The sequence below is a fragment of the Bubalus bubalis genome, chromosome 7 (genome assembly GCF_019923935.1).
Source record: "Bubalus bubalis isolate 160015118507 breed Murrah chromosome 7, NDDB_SH_1, whole genome shotgun sequence".
Lineage (NCBI taxonomy): Eukaryota > Metazoa > Chordata > Mammalia > Artiodactyla > Bovidae > Bubalus > Bubalus bubalis.
In genome coordinates this window covers 55,950,601-55,972,950 of record NC_059163.1, presented here as the reverse complement: position 1 = coordinate 55,972,950, position 22,350 = coordinate 55,950,601, and the positions used below count along the sequence as shown (strand labels likewise).

Genomic DNA, 22,350 nt, shown 5'->3' with positions numbered 1-22,350 from the left:
TGCTAGCTGACAAAGCTATTTGAATTTGCAAACTGTGCATACATAAAAGTGTAAGCTGACATCTACATTTTGTTAAAACTTTCCATAGAAGTTTTCAAGTGATACTTTGCCTTAAAAGGAGACAAAGAAATTATGGTGTTTTGCAAAAAGCAATAAGGCAGGGGGTGTAACAGTAAGATAAAGTGAAAAATGAGCAGTTAACCCACAGTGTCATATAATTTACTGCTTCTTGTAGGCTGATTTAAAAGCTATGATACATTGCAAATAATTATTTCCTAATCATCCAAAAATGAAGAATCCTAATAGCAATAAAAAATGAGAAGATTCAGAATTTTATGGATAAACATAAATTACAATAAGTGTGGCCTGATCAGTATTAGGAACCAGAGAAGATAAAATTGCTAACATCCATTGGATTATAGGAAAAGCAAGAGAGTTCCAGAAAAACATCTATTTCTGCTTTATTGACTATGCCAAAGCCTTTGACTGTGTGGATCACAATCAACTGTGGAAAATTCTGAAAGAGATGGGAATACCAGACCACCTGACCTGCCTCTTGAGAAACCTGTATGCAGGTCAGGAAGCAACAGTTAGAACTGGACATGGAACAACAGACTGGTTCCAAATAGGAAAAGGAGTACATCAGAGCTGTATAATGTCACCCTGCTCATTTAATTTACATGCAGAGTACATCTTGAGAAACCCTGGGCTGGATGAAGCACAAGTTGGAATCAAGATTGCTGGGAGAAATATCAATAACCTCAGATATGCAGATGACAGCACCTTTATGGCAGAAAGTGAAGAGGAGCTAAAGAGCCTCTTGATGAAAGTGAAAGAGGAGGGTGAAAAAGCTGGCTTAAAGCTCAACATTCAGACAACTAAGATCATGGCATCTGGTCCCATCACTTCATGGCAAATAGATGGGGAAACAGTGGAAACAGCGACAGACTATTTTTTTGGGCTCCAAAATCACTGCAGATGGTGACTGCAGCCATGAAATTAAAAGACACTTACTCCTTGGAAGGAAAGTTATGACCAACCTAGACAGCATATTGAAAAGCAGAGACATTACTTTGTCAACAAAGGTCCATCTAGTCAAGGCTATGGTTTTTCCAGTAGTCATGTATGGATGTGAGAGTTGGACTATAAAGAAAGCTGAGTGCCGAAGAATTGATGCTTTTGAACTGTGGTGCTGGAGAAGACTCGTCAGAGTCCCTCGGACTGCAAGGAGATCCATCCAGTCCATCCTAAAGGAAATCATTCCTAAATATTCATTAGAAGGACTGATGGCTGAAGCTGAAACTCCAATACTTAGGCCACCTGATGCAAAGAACTGATTCATTTGAAAAGACCCTGATGCTGGGAAAGATTGAAGGTGGGAAGAGAAGGGGGACGACAGAGCATGAGATGATTGGATGGCATCACCGACTCAATAGACATGAATTTGAGTAAACTCCGGGTGTTGGTGATGGACAGGGAGGCCTGGTGTGCTGCAGTCCATGGGGTCGAAAAGAGTTGGCCATGACTGAGCAACTGAACTGAACTGAATCAGTTAATTTCATACATGACAGTGTGGACTATGAGATCATGTCAAATGAAGAGATAAATAACAATTTTTATTTAAGTTAAAAAACAATTTAGGAGTAGAAAGGCCTAGTATTCAGAAAACAAATAGAAAACACAGTCTGCATAAAGCTAAAATACTTCTGCATAGCATACACTACTACAAGCAAGTCAAAAGTCAAATGACAAACTGGGAAGAAAACTATTTCCAACACATAAAATGGTTACTTTATTCAAAATGAAACATTAAGTCACTCAGAATAAAAAGGGCTTATAGAAGCTAACACTAAAAAGATCAACAATGCAATAGAACAATGAGCAGAGGATATAAACACACAGTTCACAAAGAAAGAAGTGGTTTTAAATATACATTCAATCTTACTGCATGATGAGAGAAATGAGATTTAAATTTATCAATGTTGCAGAAATTGTTTGACAACTCTGCTGCTATAACCTTGGAAAAACAGTTAAACCATCCATCATTGATGAGAATGAAAATTGGTACAATTTCTAAAAAGGAATATTGGCAATGAAAGTGAAAGTCGCTCAGTTGTGTCTGACTCTTCGTGAGCCCATGGACTATATACAGTCCATGGAATTCTCCAGGCCAGAATACTGGAGTGGGTAGCCGTTCCCTTCTCCAGGGGGAATCTGCCGAACCCAGGGGTTGAACCCAGGTCTCCCACATTGAAGGCAGATTCCTTACCAGCTGAGCCACAAAGGAAGCCCAAGAATACTGGGTTGGGTAGCCTATCCCTTCTCTAGCTGATCTTCCTGACCCAGGAATCGAACCGGAGTCTCCTGCATTGCAGGCAGATCCTTTACCAACTGAGCTATCAGGGAAGATCCTGATATTGGCAATATCTAACAAAATTTAAAATCAGTATAATCCTTTGAGATCCAGAAATTCCAGTTTCTGGAATTTCAGTCTATTCTGTACTTACACTGTCTGGTGCAAAACTCTGTATGTGCAAACTCATTCTTTGCAGCACATTTTTAACAGCAAAAGGTTAGAACTAACCCAAAGTTTTACTAGGGCGGTTGCTTAAAAAGACTGTGGTACATCCATAAAATAATAATGGAACACTATACAAAAAATAGGAGGCTGTCCATGGAGTATGGACAAATCTCAAAGGTGTATTGTCAAATGAAAAGCTGGTACCAAAGTGTGTACAATATGTTTCACTGTTGGTAAAAATGAGAAAGCAAATATATGCATACACAGTAGAATAGATCTGGAGAAATAAACCTGAAATGGGTTACACTGACTGCCTTCAGGTGGGGAAATGGAGGGTCAAAAATAGGGAAGAGATGTCCTACTGCATTATGAGCTTAAATCAAATTTAAATTAAAGATTAAAAACCAGAACAAAATCCAATCATGAGCTGAAACATACATTCTACATACAAACTCAATGTATACATTATATACACACAGACGCTACACACATGCATACATGGGAAGACAAAGGCAGTGTGGCTGAAAACACTGTTTTCTGAATGGATCTGTACCTTCTGGCTTTGAATAGTGCTACTGTTCCAAATCAAAATTCCTAAAAGGGTGATTTAATTTTAAAAAATGAAATTGTTGTTCAGCATCAGGTCAAGTCCAAGAATATAAACAAGTGGTTGAGTTCAATAATAATGTTTTTTTCTTAGACACTAGTTTTGATCAATGTGGTCTGCTTTTCTGTGTGGTTCTAAAGTATTTCTGAGGGCAATTACAAAAGAGGAGTTCCAATAACACTCTGTGAAATGGTCGCTTGACTGGAATAAATAAATTACTTGTCCAAGTGACTACTCTGAAGACTAGCTAATCTGGATGTGTTAGATTTCATTACTATACAGTCATACCTGGAAGAATGTTTTAGTGAGCCCAGTGATGGCAGCAGAATAAATAAATATCGCTCATTTCATACATAAATACAGACCAAAATGAAATGAGAAAAGAAGACCAGAAAATGGTACCATCCAGTGATACTGTGCTAACACTAAAAACCACAGTAAAATGAGTGAGCACCGAATACTTTGGGATTTTCCTCAAAGTAATAGTGGGGGAAAATACAGATGAACTGAAATTGGCTTTGAGTACATATTAGTGAAGTGAGTGAATGAGTACATCTGTTTCCTACTGTTATTTATGCTTGAGATTTCCACAAAAAAAATCAGAAAAAGAAAAAAAAATGTAACAAAATATATAGCTTTGGAATATAATCATATCTTAGGGCTACACAGATGCTTATAATAAGCTAATATTTTTGTGCAATCCTCCAAATATTGATACTGTCTAAAGAATGGTAGATTTTAATAGAAATGAATTAACCTTCAAGGTTATATGTCAGCTGATGGTACTTGGCAATAACAAGAAAACCATCCCAGTTCTGGAAGCAGTGGCTGCTGGTTGGGAAATGATTTCATCTCTGTAAACTATATTAATAGATTTAAGCAAGTAGAGTTACAGCCATTATCCAATTATTTTTAATGTCAAGAAAGTGTTTTTGAAACTGTAATAGTTTGCCATCAAATTTGACCAAATGTAAATAATCTACATATTTCTGTTTTTAGTTGCTGAATTGTGTCCAACTCTAAAAATCTACGTACACTTATGTGTTAAATAAAAAGTATTTATTTACTTTTTTAACACTTATGTGTTAAATAAAAGTATTTTTAACTTGGTATTTTTGTGGCAAATATGGTTGAAGAATGATAGTGAAATACACAGTACAGGTCACAGATTTTATCTATGGAGTCAGTGAACTTCACATTGAAAGGTGAAGCTGCTGACAGTCAGTAAGAATCACCTTTCAGATTTTGGATTTACAGTCAGCTGTACTCTCCAGTTTACCCCTGAGGACCAGCAGCATGAAGATATAGCCAGGTTCCTGAAGCATACACTCAGTCAGGCCCACGCTTTCAATCTTGGTTTCTCTGGCAATATGAAATCAAGTGGATCAGATCTGGCAAATGCCAGATTTAGGATTGGGCCAAGTTGTGTCCCCCCCAGGCTAACTTCTCGTCAGTCAAACTATACTTGCTCTTGCTACCCTAACAAAACGAGAAAGAAAAAATGAAATAACAAATAGTAAGGATATCTTTTCTCTAAATGCAGATATTTCTGAAGCTCTTTAAAGTCTATTGGAAGTGATATAACCACCACCTACTTAATATCCAGGTTGAGCAAAGTTTTAACTTTTTCTCCCATGTTTACTGGTTGTATACTTTGAGGGAAGTTACTTATTGGCTTCTCTGCCTTAATTTCACCAGCTTTAGAAGGCTCATGTCAATTACAACTCCTCAAATATGTCTTGAGGATTAAGTGAGGGACATTAGAGCTAACACTCAGATACTCTTTTAAGCACTTTAAAAACAGAATTCATTTAATCTTTGCAACCTCCCTATGATGTCTACATTCTACCCAATGAAGACCCAGAGGCAAAGAGATTAGGTAGCTGGCTCAAGAGCAGCATTAGGGCCAGGATGTGAACCTGAGTGGTCAGAATTGAAGTCTGCATCCTTGACAACTGCTCAGGACCCAGGACACAACTAAAGTTTAAGTAGTAGCTGTTCCTTCATCTTTGCTGCTTATAGGTAACCATTTGATAGATGAGGAAATCCAAGTAGATATTTAAAATAAAGCTTACTTTATTAAACAGTTGGCAAAAACCTTCCCTAGGGTTTATTTCTTAAAATATCATTAATACCTAAGTTTATATAGAACTGCAATTGGAACTATACAAAAATTTATGAAAAACTTGACATTTTAAAATTTGGAATTACCCAGTTTAGAATATCAAGTTTCCAGAAAGGGTGTTTTACATAAAAAACTTAAATAGATAAAATAATGTCTCTTCCCAATAGTGATAAAAATCATAAAGCAACCTCTACTGAAAGTAGAATATTTTAAATGACCCAGATAAACAACTGTTAACATTTTCATCCAATCTTAATAAGAATAAGGTGAAGGTAATTTCCTTCTCAAGAAAAAGTGATTTATCTTAGAAAAAACATATATTCTAAAAATAAAAATACATATTCAATTCTATTGAAAAGCAACAAGTAAAAAGATATAACCAAAATTTTAACTACATTCTCAAAAGATTAAGTAGAAGAGAATATCTACATCATTACACTTGAATTATCTACCAACAGTAAGATGTTTTGGCACATTTAAAAGACACTGAAAATTATTCAGTTGTGGATAGGTGTTGAAATGCATGACACTCCAAGCAATGAGCTTAAGTGTAATGAATCATCAGTTATCACATGGACCAAACAGCTGCCTCTGTCATTAACTGTAGGTAGTGTGAGGCTTATTGCAAATTGTTACCAAATCTCCACTTTATTGAAATAAAATCCAAGTTGAAAAATAAGGCTTAATCATAAAACACCCTGTGTCATCTGAAAATAGAAATGTAATCACATATAAAGCCATACTGTTTTTTACAGTTACCAGCATTAAAGAAATCTGCTTTCTGAAATTTCATTTGCCACCAGATTGCAATGAATTACTGAAATAAACTCATGTCATTCTAAATGAAAATGTAAACCATGGTGAGGATTTTAAAGTAAGACCAAAACCCAATATGTACTGAAATTAAGCTTATAAAATGCTATTCAATAATTCTAAAATTAATTATATTCCTGTTAACCCTAGTTATTGGTAGCATACTTTTCCAACATTTGTTCCAGATATTTCCTTAAAAAATGTTTATGTTATAGCCTCCAAACAGATTTAGCAAATTAATGAAAATAAATGTAAAGGAAATTTATACTGTGTGGTTGTTTCAGTGGCATTTTTCTGTAGCTCTGTCGAGTATACAAACAGTGGCAGAAGGTGGCAGTGCTGAGCTAAAAAAAAATAAATAAAATTTATGGAGCTGTCCCTGAAATCTTAGGCAGTCCACAGCCCAGGGACTCTAAGTTGATTGTTATAGATTTTATTATAGATACATAGCTCCATGAAACCAGCAAGCCTAAACTTTGAACTAAATGTTCATAAAATGATTAAAGGTTATTCAACAGGACATCAGGGCTATTCAACAGATTTGTTTTTACTCAGCAGATTTTAAGAACTATTTTACAGCATTGTCATCCTGCCTGATTAGTAATTTTTTTTCAAAGTAGCGAAATGCATCTAACAACACAATAAAATGCAAACCTTTTAAATGGATCAATGAGACAGAAAGATCCATGCCGCTTACCATTCATCAGGAGAGCAGCCATAATCCTCAGGTTCAGGGACATGGCTTCAGAAAGCAAGAGGAGGGACACAAAGAAAGGAGAAAATAATCAAAGAAAGGCTGGAAACACAAAAGCATGAATAAGGGAAGTACTGAGATATGAGTCAGTTAAGGAAATAAACTTTTAGCTGATTTGGAAAGAATGGCAGTTAGTATAGAAAGTATAATTTATGGTAACTAGGCAGATTTACAAAGTTGTTCTTTCGTCGAATAGCCAACTTGCCTCTTCACCATGAAATTTCCCAATTTTATGCACAGAAATCAGTATTCAGTAGAAAATATTAAACTTAGAGTTTAAATACAGGCTATAGCCAATGGAAAATTCATCACACAATGCATAATGAGAATAAAGTGTTTTAATTAAAAAAAGCATGTTACTAAGAACAAACTATCACACTGATAAAATCTGCCAAGTGCACTTCAGAAACAAATTTGACTGCCATGCAGGGGTGGCTCTTTACACAGGTATAGTAAAGTAAAAGTTAATCACACTGCTACAGCTAAAGAGCACCACAGTGTGAAAGATAAGCATTTTAAAAGATGCTAAAAAATGCTCACTTAAACCATAACTCAGCCGTTAAACAATTTATTATGTCAAAAAGAAGACATTCATCAATACTTCATTTTCATCCATTAGCTCATCGGAGCACCGGATCTACGTATAGCTTTCAATTCAACCAACCAGTGATGTGACAGAGGGGTCCGTAATACATGACACAGCAGATTTTATTTTACTTATTTATATATTTATTTACTAAAATTTTCTTTTTATTGTTTAGATTTTTTTCTCGCTGTCTTGAGACATACAACACTGTGCAAGTGTAAGGTATACAGTATGATTTGATACTAATATAGATTGCAAAGTGATTACCATCATGTGCCTGTGTGCTAAGCTGCTTCAGTTGTGTCTGACTCTTTGGTACAGGCCCTATGGACTGTAACCCACCAGGCTCCTCTGTCCATCAGATTTTCCAGGCAAGAATACTGGAGTTGGTTGCCATGCCCTCCTCCAGCAGATCTTCTCGACCCAGAGATTGAACCTGCATCTCTTACATCTCCTGCATATCATAGTTTTAGTTAACACTCCCATCCATCACCTAATCACCATTTCTTTTTTTTATGGTGAGAACACTTAAAATCTCCTCTCTCAGCAGCTAAAACTGATTTCCTTATCTCTTGTTTCTTTCATTATACAAGGTCATTCAATAGTTTTCCTTTAAATTAAATTTATTAGATGTAGGTAGAGTTTAAAGATGCGGAATTCAGTATAACATCACTGTTTTTGATAAATATACAATGTTCACTGAAAACTGGGGAAAATCCTCTCACTTCCTAAGTGGCCTCTATTTCTTACCCTTCCACCAAACTGGCCATGCACGGACCTCATCACTCTAAGGTACCTCCGAAGCATCAGCTGTCTCCGGTGCAGGCTCCACCCACCACCTTCACTCCAATCACAATGGGGGCAGTCTCCTTACTCACTGTCCTCTCTTCTACCAAAGGATGTTTTCAGATGCTTGAGGGGAAGGACTAAATGAGCCCTCAGTGAGCCCAGAAAAAGCCATGGCCTCCTGCCAAGCTCTGTGAAAACTAGCTGCAGCCCAGTGCTCTAGGCAATCACTTCTCATCAACTTCAAGGCTTAGATGAGTCCCTGAACTACAGGAGGGGAGGGTCAGATGCTACCCAAGCAAAAACACGGCACCAAGGTTCTTCCAAGTTGCCCTGGTGGTGTTCAGCAGCCCTGGATCTCCTACTGGGGAGGGGCTGGAGCCTCAGAGCTCAAGGCTCAGGGCTGCACTCCCTGGGTGTGGTTCAACCTTGGCAGATGTTCAGGGCTATTCTGAATGAGATGAGCAGCGGGCGATCCATACATCTGTTACTTTATTCTGTCTGCATGAGTTTCCCCAAGATCACTGCTCTAGTAGCTCTGATATGTGCCTTCCGTCTGGTTCTTTACCATGGGACGTCAATGCTGTTACATCTGCTTGGTAAGTTCTTAAACTCCTTCCTGATCTCAGTGTTAAGCATCCCAGTGCCTGGTCTCAGTGATTAGATCACACCCCTCCACCCTGTCCCCAATCACAGCCTCATATAGACCATTGTACTGCATTATGATTTTGTAATTGTCTGCATGATGATTTAATTACATCCATTAACCTCCAATTAGACTATAAACTTCAGGCGGGTGGAAGCCAGGTGAACTTTGGCTGATCCTTAAATCCCCAACATCTAACAAAGTACTACATACTGTACATAGAGATGAACACTTGTTGAGGCATGAGAATAAATGAATGGTTTTTACCCAGCTTTATCCACCAGTCACAGTGAGAAGTGAGATACATTTATTGGTTATAATATAGACCTTGGGGCAATTTTTATAATTGTGAGGTTTCTCATGGTGAATTTCCTCTCAGACTTAAAGAAGTCACCGATTCTTTCAGCAAACATTGCTAAACAAAATATTGTCAAGTAAAACTACTCACATGCTATTTTCACATGTAAATAAAGATTATTATTAGGAGCATTTGGTATTCACTTAAAGGGAAAAAGTCAATGAAATGTTTTTAATACTGATTAAAATGACTTGCCCATATGAAAATATAATATTAATTTCCTTTACAGACTCTTAAAAAACCAAAACAAAACAAAAAACTTTTCCCAGTTCATCAGCTCATTCTAATAGTAAGATTTTAAACTATCAACAAAGACAGTACTTAGGACTGTAGCCGAGAATAGTCACTGCATTGAGAATTCTACCCACTGAACATAAAAACCTCATTACCTATTTCTGGCTTTCAAGTAACTATGATAAAACTGAATTAGTATAAGAAGTAACTTGTTGAAATTATGCTTTAGTAAATGTTTAACAGCAGAATTTCTAGTTTGTAATAAGTTAAATTTATAAATATGATATCACAATTTATTTACATTTAATTAAAATCTAATGAAACAGTCTAAGAAGTTTAATCATGGTGGTACTTCTGACAAAGTTAATCTTTACAAAACAAACATCATTGCTACGTGTGTACTAGGCGTGTACAAATCTTGTATTTCATTGACCATCATGAATCCAATTTAGGGCCAAAGTTAAAAGAAATGAGGGAAAACTTACTAAGACTAAATTTTGGAGCCTTGTTTTAAGTGTTAAATATCTTCTTCCTACAAATCTATAAAATGCACTGAACGAGGCAAAGATTATACTACCAAGAGACTTCAAGTCTTGTCTTTCAAACTGATAAAGTCTTTCAAACTGATAAAAGCCAACAGAACTCATCTTGGACTCTAAGGTAGAAAGAGATTTTATTTTCTTAAAAAGTGCTTAAGAAGCATCAGCTCTGAAATCATAACCCCAAAGGCATTTGTTAGTATATAAAACTATGTGTTATTTTCCTTTGTTTTGCTAAATTCTGAGGAGACAATCTCTATGTTTTCTTCTTCTGGAGGTGAAAGTATACATGTGTATTAATAAGAGCTTCCCATATTAAATAATGTAAAGCACTTCCATGGGCAGACGGGACAGTATAACCATGTCATGGTTCCTTTAACCCAAGAGCGCCCAGAGGAAATGCACACAGAAAGGTGGTTCTCAGTCATTTCTTTTTCCTGTGGAGTTTGACAGAATTAAGTAATAGCTGTGTGTCTCTCCTACTGTAGTCAACTGAGTAGTCTAAAGTCTCTGTTTCTCTAAAGCTTTCATGTATCAACAACTCTCTGCAATGCTGACATCCCAACTGTCCATCAGAAATGCTTAGGGGAGGGGATGGGACAATTACTTGTGGTGTCAATAACTTTACGAGTTTTCTAGTATTGTTTCTTAAAGAAAAGGAGCCTTTGTACTTTTAAGTATTGTATAAATTTATCATATTGGGTGAGAGTCTGAGGTTTCTGAACTGGAAACTTCCAGAACATCTATATCTATATGCAGGTACCATAAATATAAAGTAATAAAAGGAAAAAAAAATTCAATCAGGGTTAAGGATCCTATAAGCACATACATGATTTACTGGAAGTAGTTTAACAAGTTTCACTCAACAAGGCTCTTGGTATTCTTGAAAATATGATATATTATCCAAAGAGAAACCCATTTTTATTTCACAGTTAAAAACTGCAAATAAAGGAATCACTATTTTAAAATTTCTAAACATCACCGAATTTCAGATCTGAAAAGAATCTTGGAGTATGGAGGTCTCACCATACTCGTTTTAAAGAGTTCGGAATATTTGAATGGAACTGTCTAAGGTAATACAGTGAATTAATGACAAAGTTAGGACTATGACGCAAGTCTTGAAACTGCAGCTCAATGTTAAGAGATGTGGATTTTCCCAAGAGGAAATTTGTTTCATTGGAAACAATCTAAATCATGACAATACTTACCTCTCTTTAACATTTACCAGTCTCAAACCCAGTCTATCATAATATATAATACATGTGTTCATGACAGTATTACCAACAGACGCATGAAAAACATTGTTCTTTAGAACTACTGCCTGTAAGTGCTTAAGAACTTGTTCCAGGAATAAGAAAACCTTGTAAAATGGAAAAGAACACCTAGCTGTTATTCTGGTTCTCTGTTCTGATAGGTTCACAATCAGTAATTACTAATTTGAAGAACTGGCTTATTCAACTGAACAAAGTAAAAAACGGACGTCAATTCCCAAAACAGAACCCTCTAAAAATAACATTTATGAATGCCAGCAGAATGTGCATAAAAACAAACATCACCATAAATTTGTCAGCAAGTGTAACACAACAAACTCTAGAATCACAATAGGCTCTTCCTTCTCTCATCAGGGATAACTGTGGGTCAAACACTTAGGTGCAAAATGTCAGAGAGTGTGGCACACCTCTTCTTTACCAGCAGGAAAACAAAGAGGCCTGAAGCAACTGGGGGAGGAGAGAGGAAGGTTTCTTTTGTTTAAAGGAACTGGGAGATCTTCAGATAAAGAGGGAAGATGCAAAAGGGTATCCCGCCCTGGAAATAGATAGTAAGCATGCTTCTTAAATTAGCAGCTTGTCCTTACAGTGTAAAATAGCCATTCAGTCTTTAGCTTCACTTACCCACAAAGTTTGAAGTCACTTTCAGTCATCCTCTCTACTAATCCAAAGAACAGAGATAGCTGCCTCCATCTATTCCCCTTTACAGACCATGTAGGGGAGTAATCACATACTTTTAGAATTTTTTTACCAAGTGGTTATTTATTTATGCTTTTACCTAAGGGCATTTTCATAATTCAGCACACTATTTTACTAGTGTTTACTAGTGTTTACTAGTATTTATACTAGTTTACTGCTTAGAGACAGAGCAGGAGTGGGGAAGGGGTGGGTACAAGCCAGAAAAACCCCAAAGCAAGTGTCCTTGCTTGCATGATTAAGATACCAGTCTTTCGCTGGGAAAGTTGGTAAAAGGCCAAGATCAATCAACCAGAAGGATGTTTCATCTTTGATCATGACTTTTCAGGAGATGTAGAAATTAATTTTCTCACATTACCCTATAAAGGGTTTCAAAAAGGAGGCTTTTGAAGTTTAGGCAAGCATACCTAGAAGTAAGAAAAAAATGGGTACTCAACAAGCACATTCTAAAGGATAGATTCTATGACTGCAAAGAGGAGAGGTGATAAAAAGAAATCGAAGGGCCAACTTTCTCAGAGAAACAATGTGCTTTCACACAGGCAGGCCGCATGGTAGGTTTATGGCAGTGGAGAGGGAGTGTATTTATACCTTATTACCAGATAGAGATCTGCAGGGCAGCTCTAAATACTAAAAGATTATTGGGTAGGGCGCCTACCTCATAGTAATTCCAAATGAAAAACAATACCATAAAGCTATAAAACATAAAATGTACATGTATGCTGAAGTCAAAATAGCTGCTTTCTAGATTAAAAAGAAAAAAACACCTTTCTAAAAAGAACTCCCCCAATTGTACCAAACTGTTAACACTAATTAAATGTGTACATCATAACTCTGATTAAAGGGAAAAAACTCACCCGTAAGCCACTCCAGCTATGGTGCACTTCTTAAACTGCATTACATTGCACGTCAAAGTACCAGTTTTGTCAGAAAATATATATTTTACCTAAAAAAATTAAAAATTTCTCATTAAAATTTCAGAGATCATTTTAAGCCAGTCTTTTATTGAAAGGCTTAAAAAAAAAACAAACACCCTTTCATTACTATTCTTTTAACCAATTTTGTTGCACCGCAGGGTCACAATGTACTGTGCTGTGCTTAGTCAGTCATGTCTGACGCTTTGCGATCTCATGGAATGTAGCCTGCCAGGTTCCTCTGTCCATGAAACTTTCCAGGCAAGAATACTGGAGTGGGTTGCCATGTCCTCCTCCAGGGGATCTGCCCGATCCAAGGATCGAACCCAGGTCTCAAGCACTGTAGGTGGATTCTTGAATGGTATTAACTGACTACTTTTTGCACATCATCAAGGAATATTTTTAACTATTTCTTCTAGATTTTCAGCAGTGAATCATATATGAAATGAAATTCTCTCAAGCTAGCAGAGAAACTACAGCCATACAGAATCTGTCTTAACAGTCTGAATTTGCACTAGTAAGTGCCTCTATCATTACTTAACATGCGCTTGCCTGCATTAGTTGCTTCAATTCTATTCGACTCTGTGACCCCCTGGCCTGTAGCCCTCCAACTTCCTCGGTCCATGGGATTCCGAGCACTAAAATCTCTTTCAACACTTCTCAACAAAACAATTATGGGATTGGTGATGGCTTGCTTGATTAAAAATAACTTCATACAACATCTGAATTGGTAAGGAAAAAAAACAGCTTTGGTTTAAACGCTACCTTAAGAGTAAGACTTAGCAAATGGCAATGGCATAAGAAGAGTAGAATCCTTTCTTAGCTAACACATATAAATGAATTACAAATATATTTACTCCTTGGAAGGAAAGTTATGACCAACCTAGATAGCAAAAAAGCAGAGACATTACTTTGTCAACAAAGGTCCGTCTAGTCAAGGCTATGGTTTTTCCTGTGGTCATGTACGGATGTGAGGGTTGGACTGTGAAGAAGGCTGAGCGCTGAAGAATTGATGCTTTTGAACTGTGGTGTTGGAGAAGACTCTTGAGAGTCCCTGGGACTGCAAGGAGATCCAACCAGTCCATTCTGAAGGAGATCAGCCCTGGGATTTCTTTGGAAGGAATGATGCTCAAGCTGAAACTCCAGTACTTTGGCCACCTCATGTGAAGAGTTGACTCATTGGAAAAGACTCTGATGCTGGGAGGGATTGGGGGCAGGAGGAGAAGGGGACGACAGAGGATGAGATGGCTGGATGGCATCACTGACTTGATGGACGTGAGTCTGAGTGAACTCCAGGAATTGGTGATGGACAGGGAGGCCTGGCGTGCTGCGATTCATGCGGTCGCAAAGAGTCGGACATGACTGAGTGACTGATCTGATCTGATGTGAATATAGTGTGAATTATAAATTTGAAATTCCTGTTTGACTTGTACAACTTCATTGATAAACTTCCTCCCCCCCACCCCCCCTCCTTCCTTTCTGATCAAAAGCTATGAACAATTTTAATACTGGGAGTTTATAACTCAGAAGCAGCCAATACTCTATATACTAATCAGATTATATACTAAAGGACATGTCTCTGTGAAATACCTTATCCTGAGAACAGAATATTCACTAAAAATGAAAATTGACAGTTAGGTACTAACATGCACTTATTTATGCCAATCATTCAAACAATGGAAAATCAGGAGCTGTCAATTCCAAAGTTGTCACATACAGTGGAAATTACACCAAATCTGACTTCCAGTTCAACATATCAATAAGAAATTTAGTTTACCTGGCCAAGTTCCTCATTCAGATTAGATGTTCGAGCCATAGCAGCAGTGTCGGTTGGTTCATAGTGCATGTCAAGATCCTTAAAAGAAAAAAAGAGAGAGATATCATCAAATACAACTCATAATAAGAGATTTGAATACAATTTTATTTAACTGGTGAGCTATGGATGTAACACGCATCTCTTGCCATCTCTAACCATTTCATTATTTCCTAAAAAATACTCAATACAGAGTATCATATTTCTTAGTAAGGACAGACCAGATCGAAGTCAGAGCATGTCTCTGGAATCAGGCAATCTTGGCTTACTATCATTCCACCATTTCCTAGATAAGTGACCTACTATAAGGATTAAATTAGATAATGGAGGTAAGGTGCCTCCTCTAGTGTCTGACACAATGCTTTATGTGAGCTAAAATAACAGTAACTAAACACTGCTCAAATAATTAAGACTTCAAATCCCTGAAAAAAATTACCAAAGGAATTCCATCTTGTTGTACTGTCTTGACCAAATTCCTTCTTACACTGTATATACTTGAAAATAAAGTATATACAAGCCAGGGTTTTTATTGACAAAACCAGGGTTTACTGATTCATATGTCAAATGAAAGGACCAAATCTGATCTTCCCTGCATCTGTACTTCAGGCTAATCAACACCAGTTCTGGAATAGGCACCTCGTTTAAAGAAGGATAGTAAACAAATATGGGCAATGTTTAGAGAGTGGTGACCACAACAGGGTTGAGATGGAAATTATGTCAAATGAAGAATTGGAAGGAGACAGAGAATATTTAGTTGGGGGTGGGGATGATAGAATAGGCATGGTAGCCAAGTTCAAATGTTTTGTAAGGTTGTCATCTGGAAACAAGATTAGCCATTTTCATAAAAGATCAATTGGGAAGAACCAGAAGAAAAGGAAGGCAGTTACTCATCTCATTTTCACCCAAGGAAGAAGCTGCTTGGTACGAGACTATCTGTCAGGAATGTCAGAAAAATCTCTGTATATCAGAAAAGCAGTTGAAAAACATAAGCCTTCTAGGTTCATTCAAAACTAAAATTATGTAATTATTTGAAACAAATATTACTTTTGAAAATCCAAATTTAAAAAAGTGACTAGTTATTTGATTTTCATAATGAGCTACTTGTTTCTATATGTAGAAAACCTTCAATAAGTTTTTATTGTACTTATACAAATTTTATTATATAATTTTTTCAGCAACAAATTGAGCTATGCCTCCAACTCACTTCAGATTTCTAAATTAAACTGATCTTTACCAATGAATTAGAGATGAAAGGTTGAAGTGGATCATTCACCATTGGAAAGACAATGAACAGTTGCAAAAGTAGCATATTTTAAAAATCTTAATATTGTTCATATTGAAAGACTTTCAAATGATTGAAAAATCAAAAGATACTAAAATTTCTCAAAATAAAAAATTATACTTTCTGGTAGATTATGTTTAAAGACTTAATTTACATAAATTTATTAATTTTAACTTTGGTGAAAATAACTGAAATTTAGTTGAAGAAGAGTAACATTTTATAAACAAAATACTTAGGAAACAGATGTCTAGAACACTTCTCTAAGATTAGAAAAAAATAAGAAAAAAAATTAAGAATACAAATTCAAGCACAGCTGAAACTGTTCATAGTGTAGAAAAATAAACTACAAAGATGAATTAAAACATGATAGACAACCTGGTTGCTGTGAGAAGTTAATAACATTATTTCTATAGTGCTCAATTGTTTATAATGTTGTCTGCTATGTCACAAGAGTCCCTTGATCTATATAAATATTGTGAGATGCAAGTAAAGCTTGTTTTACTATTCCCATGTGACTGGCCAAGAAAACAAGTCTCAAAGAGGTCAGGCAGCTTGGCAAAGTTCATACAGCTAGTGTATTACAGAATTAGAACTAAAATCTACTGTTTTTAACTCTAAACCCTATGGGTTTCCTCAACCACAGACCTATTTTTCTCGAGCATGTCTGGTCTGTAAACTTGTGTGATTCTGACATGAGAGATTCTGTTACAATTTTCACATGTCAAATGAAATTTGTTACCGTTAGATTATAATTAGGCTTATAAATATTTTGAAATGTAGTCAATAAAAAGTAAGGTATAAATAAGATATTTTTTCTGAAAGATCAAAAGATCCTATCAAGAAAGAAAAGACAAAAATGTATGTTGAGCATAATGAAGAACAATAGTAATTCATATTTACCCAATTTATGAAGTATGCCTGGGTAAATTTCACCACTTCTAATGTCACCAGCAAGCTGATAGGAATGAGGTTATTGAAAAGGATGATGAAGGTCAAGAAATTCAGTCCAAAATTATTAGCACCACCATCTATTGGGGGAGGTAGAAAAAAGGTCATTTACAGTTTTACATTTTATTTGTATTAACCAGAATTTTAGCATAATAAGAATTTTTCATATTATATATCTAGAAAGTTGGACAGGGACACTGTGCTGATAACATATTCATATTATCAAATACAGTCTTCAAGATGGAATAGCATTATTTATATTCAAGATGTTGTGAACCCTATTAAGAACTGCATAATGGTACTAAAAAGAGAAAGTGCCACCAAATATTTCAAACTCATTCCAAACATGAAGTATTAGGGACGTAGAAGTTTAGACAGATTAGTTGAGGTAGAATCTCAACTGGGTAGAACAAATTTTTGCAAAGCATTTCTAACTTGAAAGATGTCTTAAAAGCAAACAAACGAAATAACAGCAGCAAAACCAACCCAAATAGCAAAAACAGCGTAGGTCTGAACCCTAGGTAAATTATATTCTTATTCTTTAATAATGTAAATAAAACAGTTGTCCCAGATAAATTGTAAAGTATATGAAGAAAGAAAATGACGGTAGTCTTAGCAGTTCTAATGTTGAAACAGCAAACCAATGACTTATTAAAAATCAAGACCCTTGAAATAACTACAAGGCTAAATCAATATCATAAAGAAAAAAAAAACAGAAAAAATATCTTTTAACATAAAATTTTACTTGAATTTGTTTACACAGTCTTGGAACTTAAGTATTTATTGGTCAAGTGCTCACCAAAAGGAAATGTAAACTTATTTCCCAGAAATATTCAGTAAAAAGGGAAATGCTAGAAAAGGAAACTAATAGTACTTTCCCTAAAAAAAGATGATTATCAACACAGAACTCACTGCAGTTATGAGTTCAAATGAAAGTACCTTAAACATTTAAAAACATGTAAAATACTTTTTGATGATTTAAATATATTCAATCTACTTTCTTTACCAGACAGCTATATAACCACTTGTGTTAAAAATAAAAGAAATCAATACATTTAAAATAACATTAATAATATAACTATTTTATAGTAACCACTATATTTTTTAGGATTCTGAAATTTTAGAGATTGTAACATTTTACTTAACTTTTACTGGAAAGGGCACTGAAAAATAAAGATTAGATGTCCTGTTATCTTGGCAACAAAGTTTTCTTTTTAGAAACAGGAAATTCCAAAATCAGTTGTGAAACAAACACTTGTTTTTATGAAAGTAAAAATAAGTACAATAAGCACTTCAATGCTCACAGTTTAGATTGAGATACCAGTCCCTTCCAGAATGCCTTCGATTCCAAATGGCTGAGCCCACAGAACAGACAAGAGACATGGCAATCAAGATACAAAATAAAATCAAAATCTGTACATTTGTAATCCTTTCGACATTTGAGAGTTTAAGTGGTGGACTTGTTGAATTCTGTAAAAAGAAAACAAAGATGAGTAGTAATCAATGTGTACAAATAATCTAGTAATGTGTATCCAGTATTTTGGTGAGCATGACAAAGTCACAACTCAAAATCTACATACAATTCAACACATGAGATTTATGCAGAAAACAATCAGATGTAATAAGCTGTCACAAGCTAACCACCTCTTTTCCTGTACTACATCATGCAGTCCTTTTTCTACGACATAAAACAACAAGAAAGAAGAGAAGGAAATAACATGCCTTTTGAAGACATAGCTTTTGCACTGTGGCAGGTAAGATGCAACAACCTAAGCAAACAGGGTAGAAGAAGACCTCTAGCATTTCAGCTCCCAGAGAGAGGCAGAGAAGGACCTATGACCCATAGCCAGAGATGTGGAAATTCCAGACCATGAAGACACTCTGGTTTCCAGGTTTTTTGATGGTATTTAGTAACTGTTGTACTTAGCACAGCAGTAATCTAAGTAGCGCTGGCTATCGAGAATCATTAACAGCAGTCCTGCTTGCCTGTGGATAACATCTTTGTGCCTTTACAAGGAACAGAGTTATCAGCCCGAAAGCAGATTTTCATTTAGTATCTTAAGAATGAATTTTCCACACTCATGTAACCATTGAACACTCATGATGTCTTAATGTCGAGAAGGAGCACCCACAGTCCTGTGTAAACATTGTAAGTGCCAGGATTAAAGCTGATTAAAAATGGTTTCACATAAAAATGCTGTGAAAAAGTAGTCAACATCTGACTCACAAGTTTTTCTTTCAATTCTATTTAAAAAAATAAAATAAATTCTAAAATTTGATTATTGTAATAAAATTATAAGATAAACGCTTTAATGCAGAGCACTCATCATTAAACAGACAACTTTTGCCAATCACTGCAATTGTTAGTAAATGCTGCCAATGGACTGATATACAAAATCATCAGGTGTTCATGCACTGGTGATCTCTGGTGGAACCTTCTAGTGTTCTTGCATGGAGTAAGCCATTTCACAGCCCCACCCATTGAAGAATGAGATCTAGATGCAGAGTGTAGGGCTCAAGTATCAATAACAGATGGTCCACTGCATGTATTAGGACTATAGCATGGAGAGCTACAGACAGTAATTTTGAAAACACCTAGGTCCTTAAGGTTTTCATAGATAAAAACCTCACCTGCATTAGCTTGGTGTCATGTCCAGTGTAGACAACTATTCCATGAACCCACTGTGTATTTCTCAATTGAGCACCTCGCAGAAGAATCTGGTCTGCTCCCAGGGGAACAGTGCTATGACAGATTATGTTGACATTAGAAATGACATTTCCCAAAATGCTTAAGAACTCTACAGCCACTATCTAGTTCTAAGAAAGTTTCTGTTATGACAATAACCCCTTTCATTCTTACTTTATTTTTAGAACAGAAGTAATTTTCCTACCAATAAGAATAATTTTCTGTATGGAATTCAGAGGCTCATTCTCAAGACTGTTGAAGACTTTTCCTGATTTAGCAAGTCCATTTAGGTTTCTGAGATATTTAGGAGTGGTAAGATTAGGGGATCTGTTTCCCTTCCCTCACCTTCCTTCAAGTTAAAAATAGCTTGTGTAAAATAAAGGTACAAAAAAAAAATACACAAGGTAAGAAAATGTGTGGATCTCATCAGATACTTTGTATTGCCATCCACAACCCCCCATTCAGAGATTAAGTTTGTATTAAAATCTCTAGACCATTCATTTATTGTATTTGAAGATCAGTTTTCTGAGAACTGGGAACAGATTTTCAATAAATGGTAGCATCTGAAAGTCTTAAACAGTCCTTTGAAATGACAGGAAATTGAGATTCTTCAGTCCATAGGACTTAAGCCACATTTTTTTGTGAATAAGGGTCAAGCTGGGTCTTTTGTGGATTTTTTGCAAAGCTACCCACTATGGTAAGTTGTTGGTTAATTAATACAACCTCTCACAGAGCTATCACAACGGTACAAGCTATCACAAATACAGTGGGATTCTTAATGGAAACGTACTACATAAAATTTAATGACTCAAAGATTCCTATTATTATTCTTCACTTTACTGATTAAAAAAAATCAAAAAAGGTCAAATATAATGAAAAATTCATAAAAAAAAAAACCTTCCAGAAGAAAGAGGAAGCCATTTCCCCAAGAAAAGTCTCCAGAAACACAGAATTTGTTTGTCAGAGAAGCAAAGTGAGACTGAAGCTTTCATTGCTGGTGAGACTTTATAATCCAGTAGGGGATCCAGTTGTAGTTTGGGGCTGGGACCTTCTTTTAGGAGCTACAGAAATGTCACTGGCTCAGCTGAAATCAACCCAGATGGGTGGGTAATAACAGCTCTTGAAGCCATCTACTTCAGTGAGTACACCCTTAGGAATTTGTATTCCAACTTAAGAAAAGAACACAGCAACTATAACTCATTCCTTATGCAAAACAACATGACTTTCAGACCCATTTTAAAGTTTGGGGAGCACTTCAGAAGTTGCTGGATTATGCGCTAGGGCACATAAATGCCAACTGTTTCTCATGTATCTACGGGTATGACCTGGCAACTGTCAGCTCAGCATTTGTGGTATAGATTGACTGGAATGAGAGACAAACTCTACAAAAGCAAAAACTACTTTTATTACAAGGACTCAATAAGAATTGGTTATTAGTTTTCATCAGAGCTGGAATTCTGAAGTTCCTAGCAATAAACAATGACCTTTATCCTTAATATGATCAAAATACATTCATTCCAAACTAAAGGGGCTCTGAGAATACTAGGTAATTACTGTAAAAGTCAAATGTGCTACAAACACAAAGATATGGAAAATCTATGTCCACATTTCATGTAAATTGAAGCATATTATATAAATTCTATCTGCACCCCAAATCTTGGCACCATCATATAAGGTTTCTCCTTCGCTGTATGCATTTGCTTGGCATCGATTTGCTGGGGAACAGATAAGAAATGGAAGCTGGCCAGTTAGGAACATCAGACTTCAGAAACTTTACTTGCATAAATGGCCAAATCTATCATTAGTCTATAACCATATATTCATGGAAAGATCACTCTGAAAAATTTAGAACAATATATAATTACTTCAAAACTTACAGGAAGACTGGTGGATCTGTTCAGGGTATTCAATTGTCCTTTATGTTTCCAATACTATAATACTGGAACTACAAAATACTGAAAGCACTGATAGTCTCTCAGGCTGGCGGGGTGAGCTAGAGCATTTAGCTACATTTAGTTGGCCACTCCAAATGCCCACTAGAAAAGAAGGGAGGCAGAGGAGACCCCGCTCTTCCTGCTAAGTTCTGCCTCATTTCTTTGCTCCCCTTCGTAACAAAACTCCTTGAAAAAGTTGTCTATTTTTTAACTCCTTCCATTATCTCAAACTAACTCTCATCAGGATCTACCAGTCCTAACAGAGCTCAAGGATTTTCACCTGCTAAATCCAGATGTAGGTTCTCAGACTCACTGTACTTGATTTCATTGTCTTCAGTCACCTGTCTGCCTTGATATGGGTTTCTTCACTCTCTTGGTTTCTATGCTACCAATTTGATCACAGTCTGTTTTGCCAGTCCCTCCTCTCAGTCTTCATGCTGTCCTAAGACAGCCCTCCCCACGTTTCTAATTGTACCCGTTCATCCTCGGTGATTTCTTCCAATCCCATGGCTTTAAATATCTATGCCAAATACTCTTAGATTTGTCTCATGAATCTGGACCTCTATCCCGAATTTCAGGCATATGTGTTTAAACTGCCTCCTGATATCTCTGTTTGGACATTACAAACTTTTTAGGTCCACAACCAAACAGCTGATATTGCCCCTCAAAAAATGCCAGCTGATCCCCACTTCACTCAGGGTAACACCCTTACAATGACATACAAAGCCTAGTATGACCTGGCCCACTATTACCTCCCTGTTCTTCTATTACCCTCTTCCTCAATCATTCCACTCCAACCACACTGGCATCAATGACATACCATCATCAATCCAGGTACTCTCC

The 22,350-nt window shown here is 36.2% G+C and overlaps 1 protein-coding gene across 9 annotated transcripts in view; it reads right to left on the bottom strand.

Moving 5' to 3' along the window:
- Positions 1–22,350, bottom strand: part of ATP8A1 (ATPase phospholipid transporting 8A1) — a 235,296-nt gene that overhangs the window by 143,312 nt on the left and 69,634 nt on the right. For 8 of the 9 annotated variants that reach the window (XM_025290107.3, XM_025290108.3, XM_044945925.2 and 5 more), the window contains 6 exons: positions 19,519–19,630; positions 18,192–18,357; positions 16,840–16,967; positions 14,622–14,699; positions 12,788–12,876; positions 6,764–6,808 (listed from right to left, as the gene is read on the bottom strand). In XM_025290107.3, the coding sequence (XP_025145892.1) occupies positions 6,764–6,808; positions 12,788–12,876; positions 14,622–14,699; positions 16,840–16,967; positions 18,192–18,357; positions 19,519–19,630 (618 nt within the window). The remainder of the gene's footprint in view (positions 1–6,763; positions 6,809–12,787; positions 12,877–14,621; positions 14,700–16,839; positions 16,968–18,191; positions 18,358–19,518; positions 19,631–22,350) is intronic. The other variant, XM_025290109.3, reaches the window with a different exon arrangement.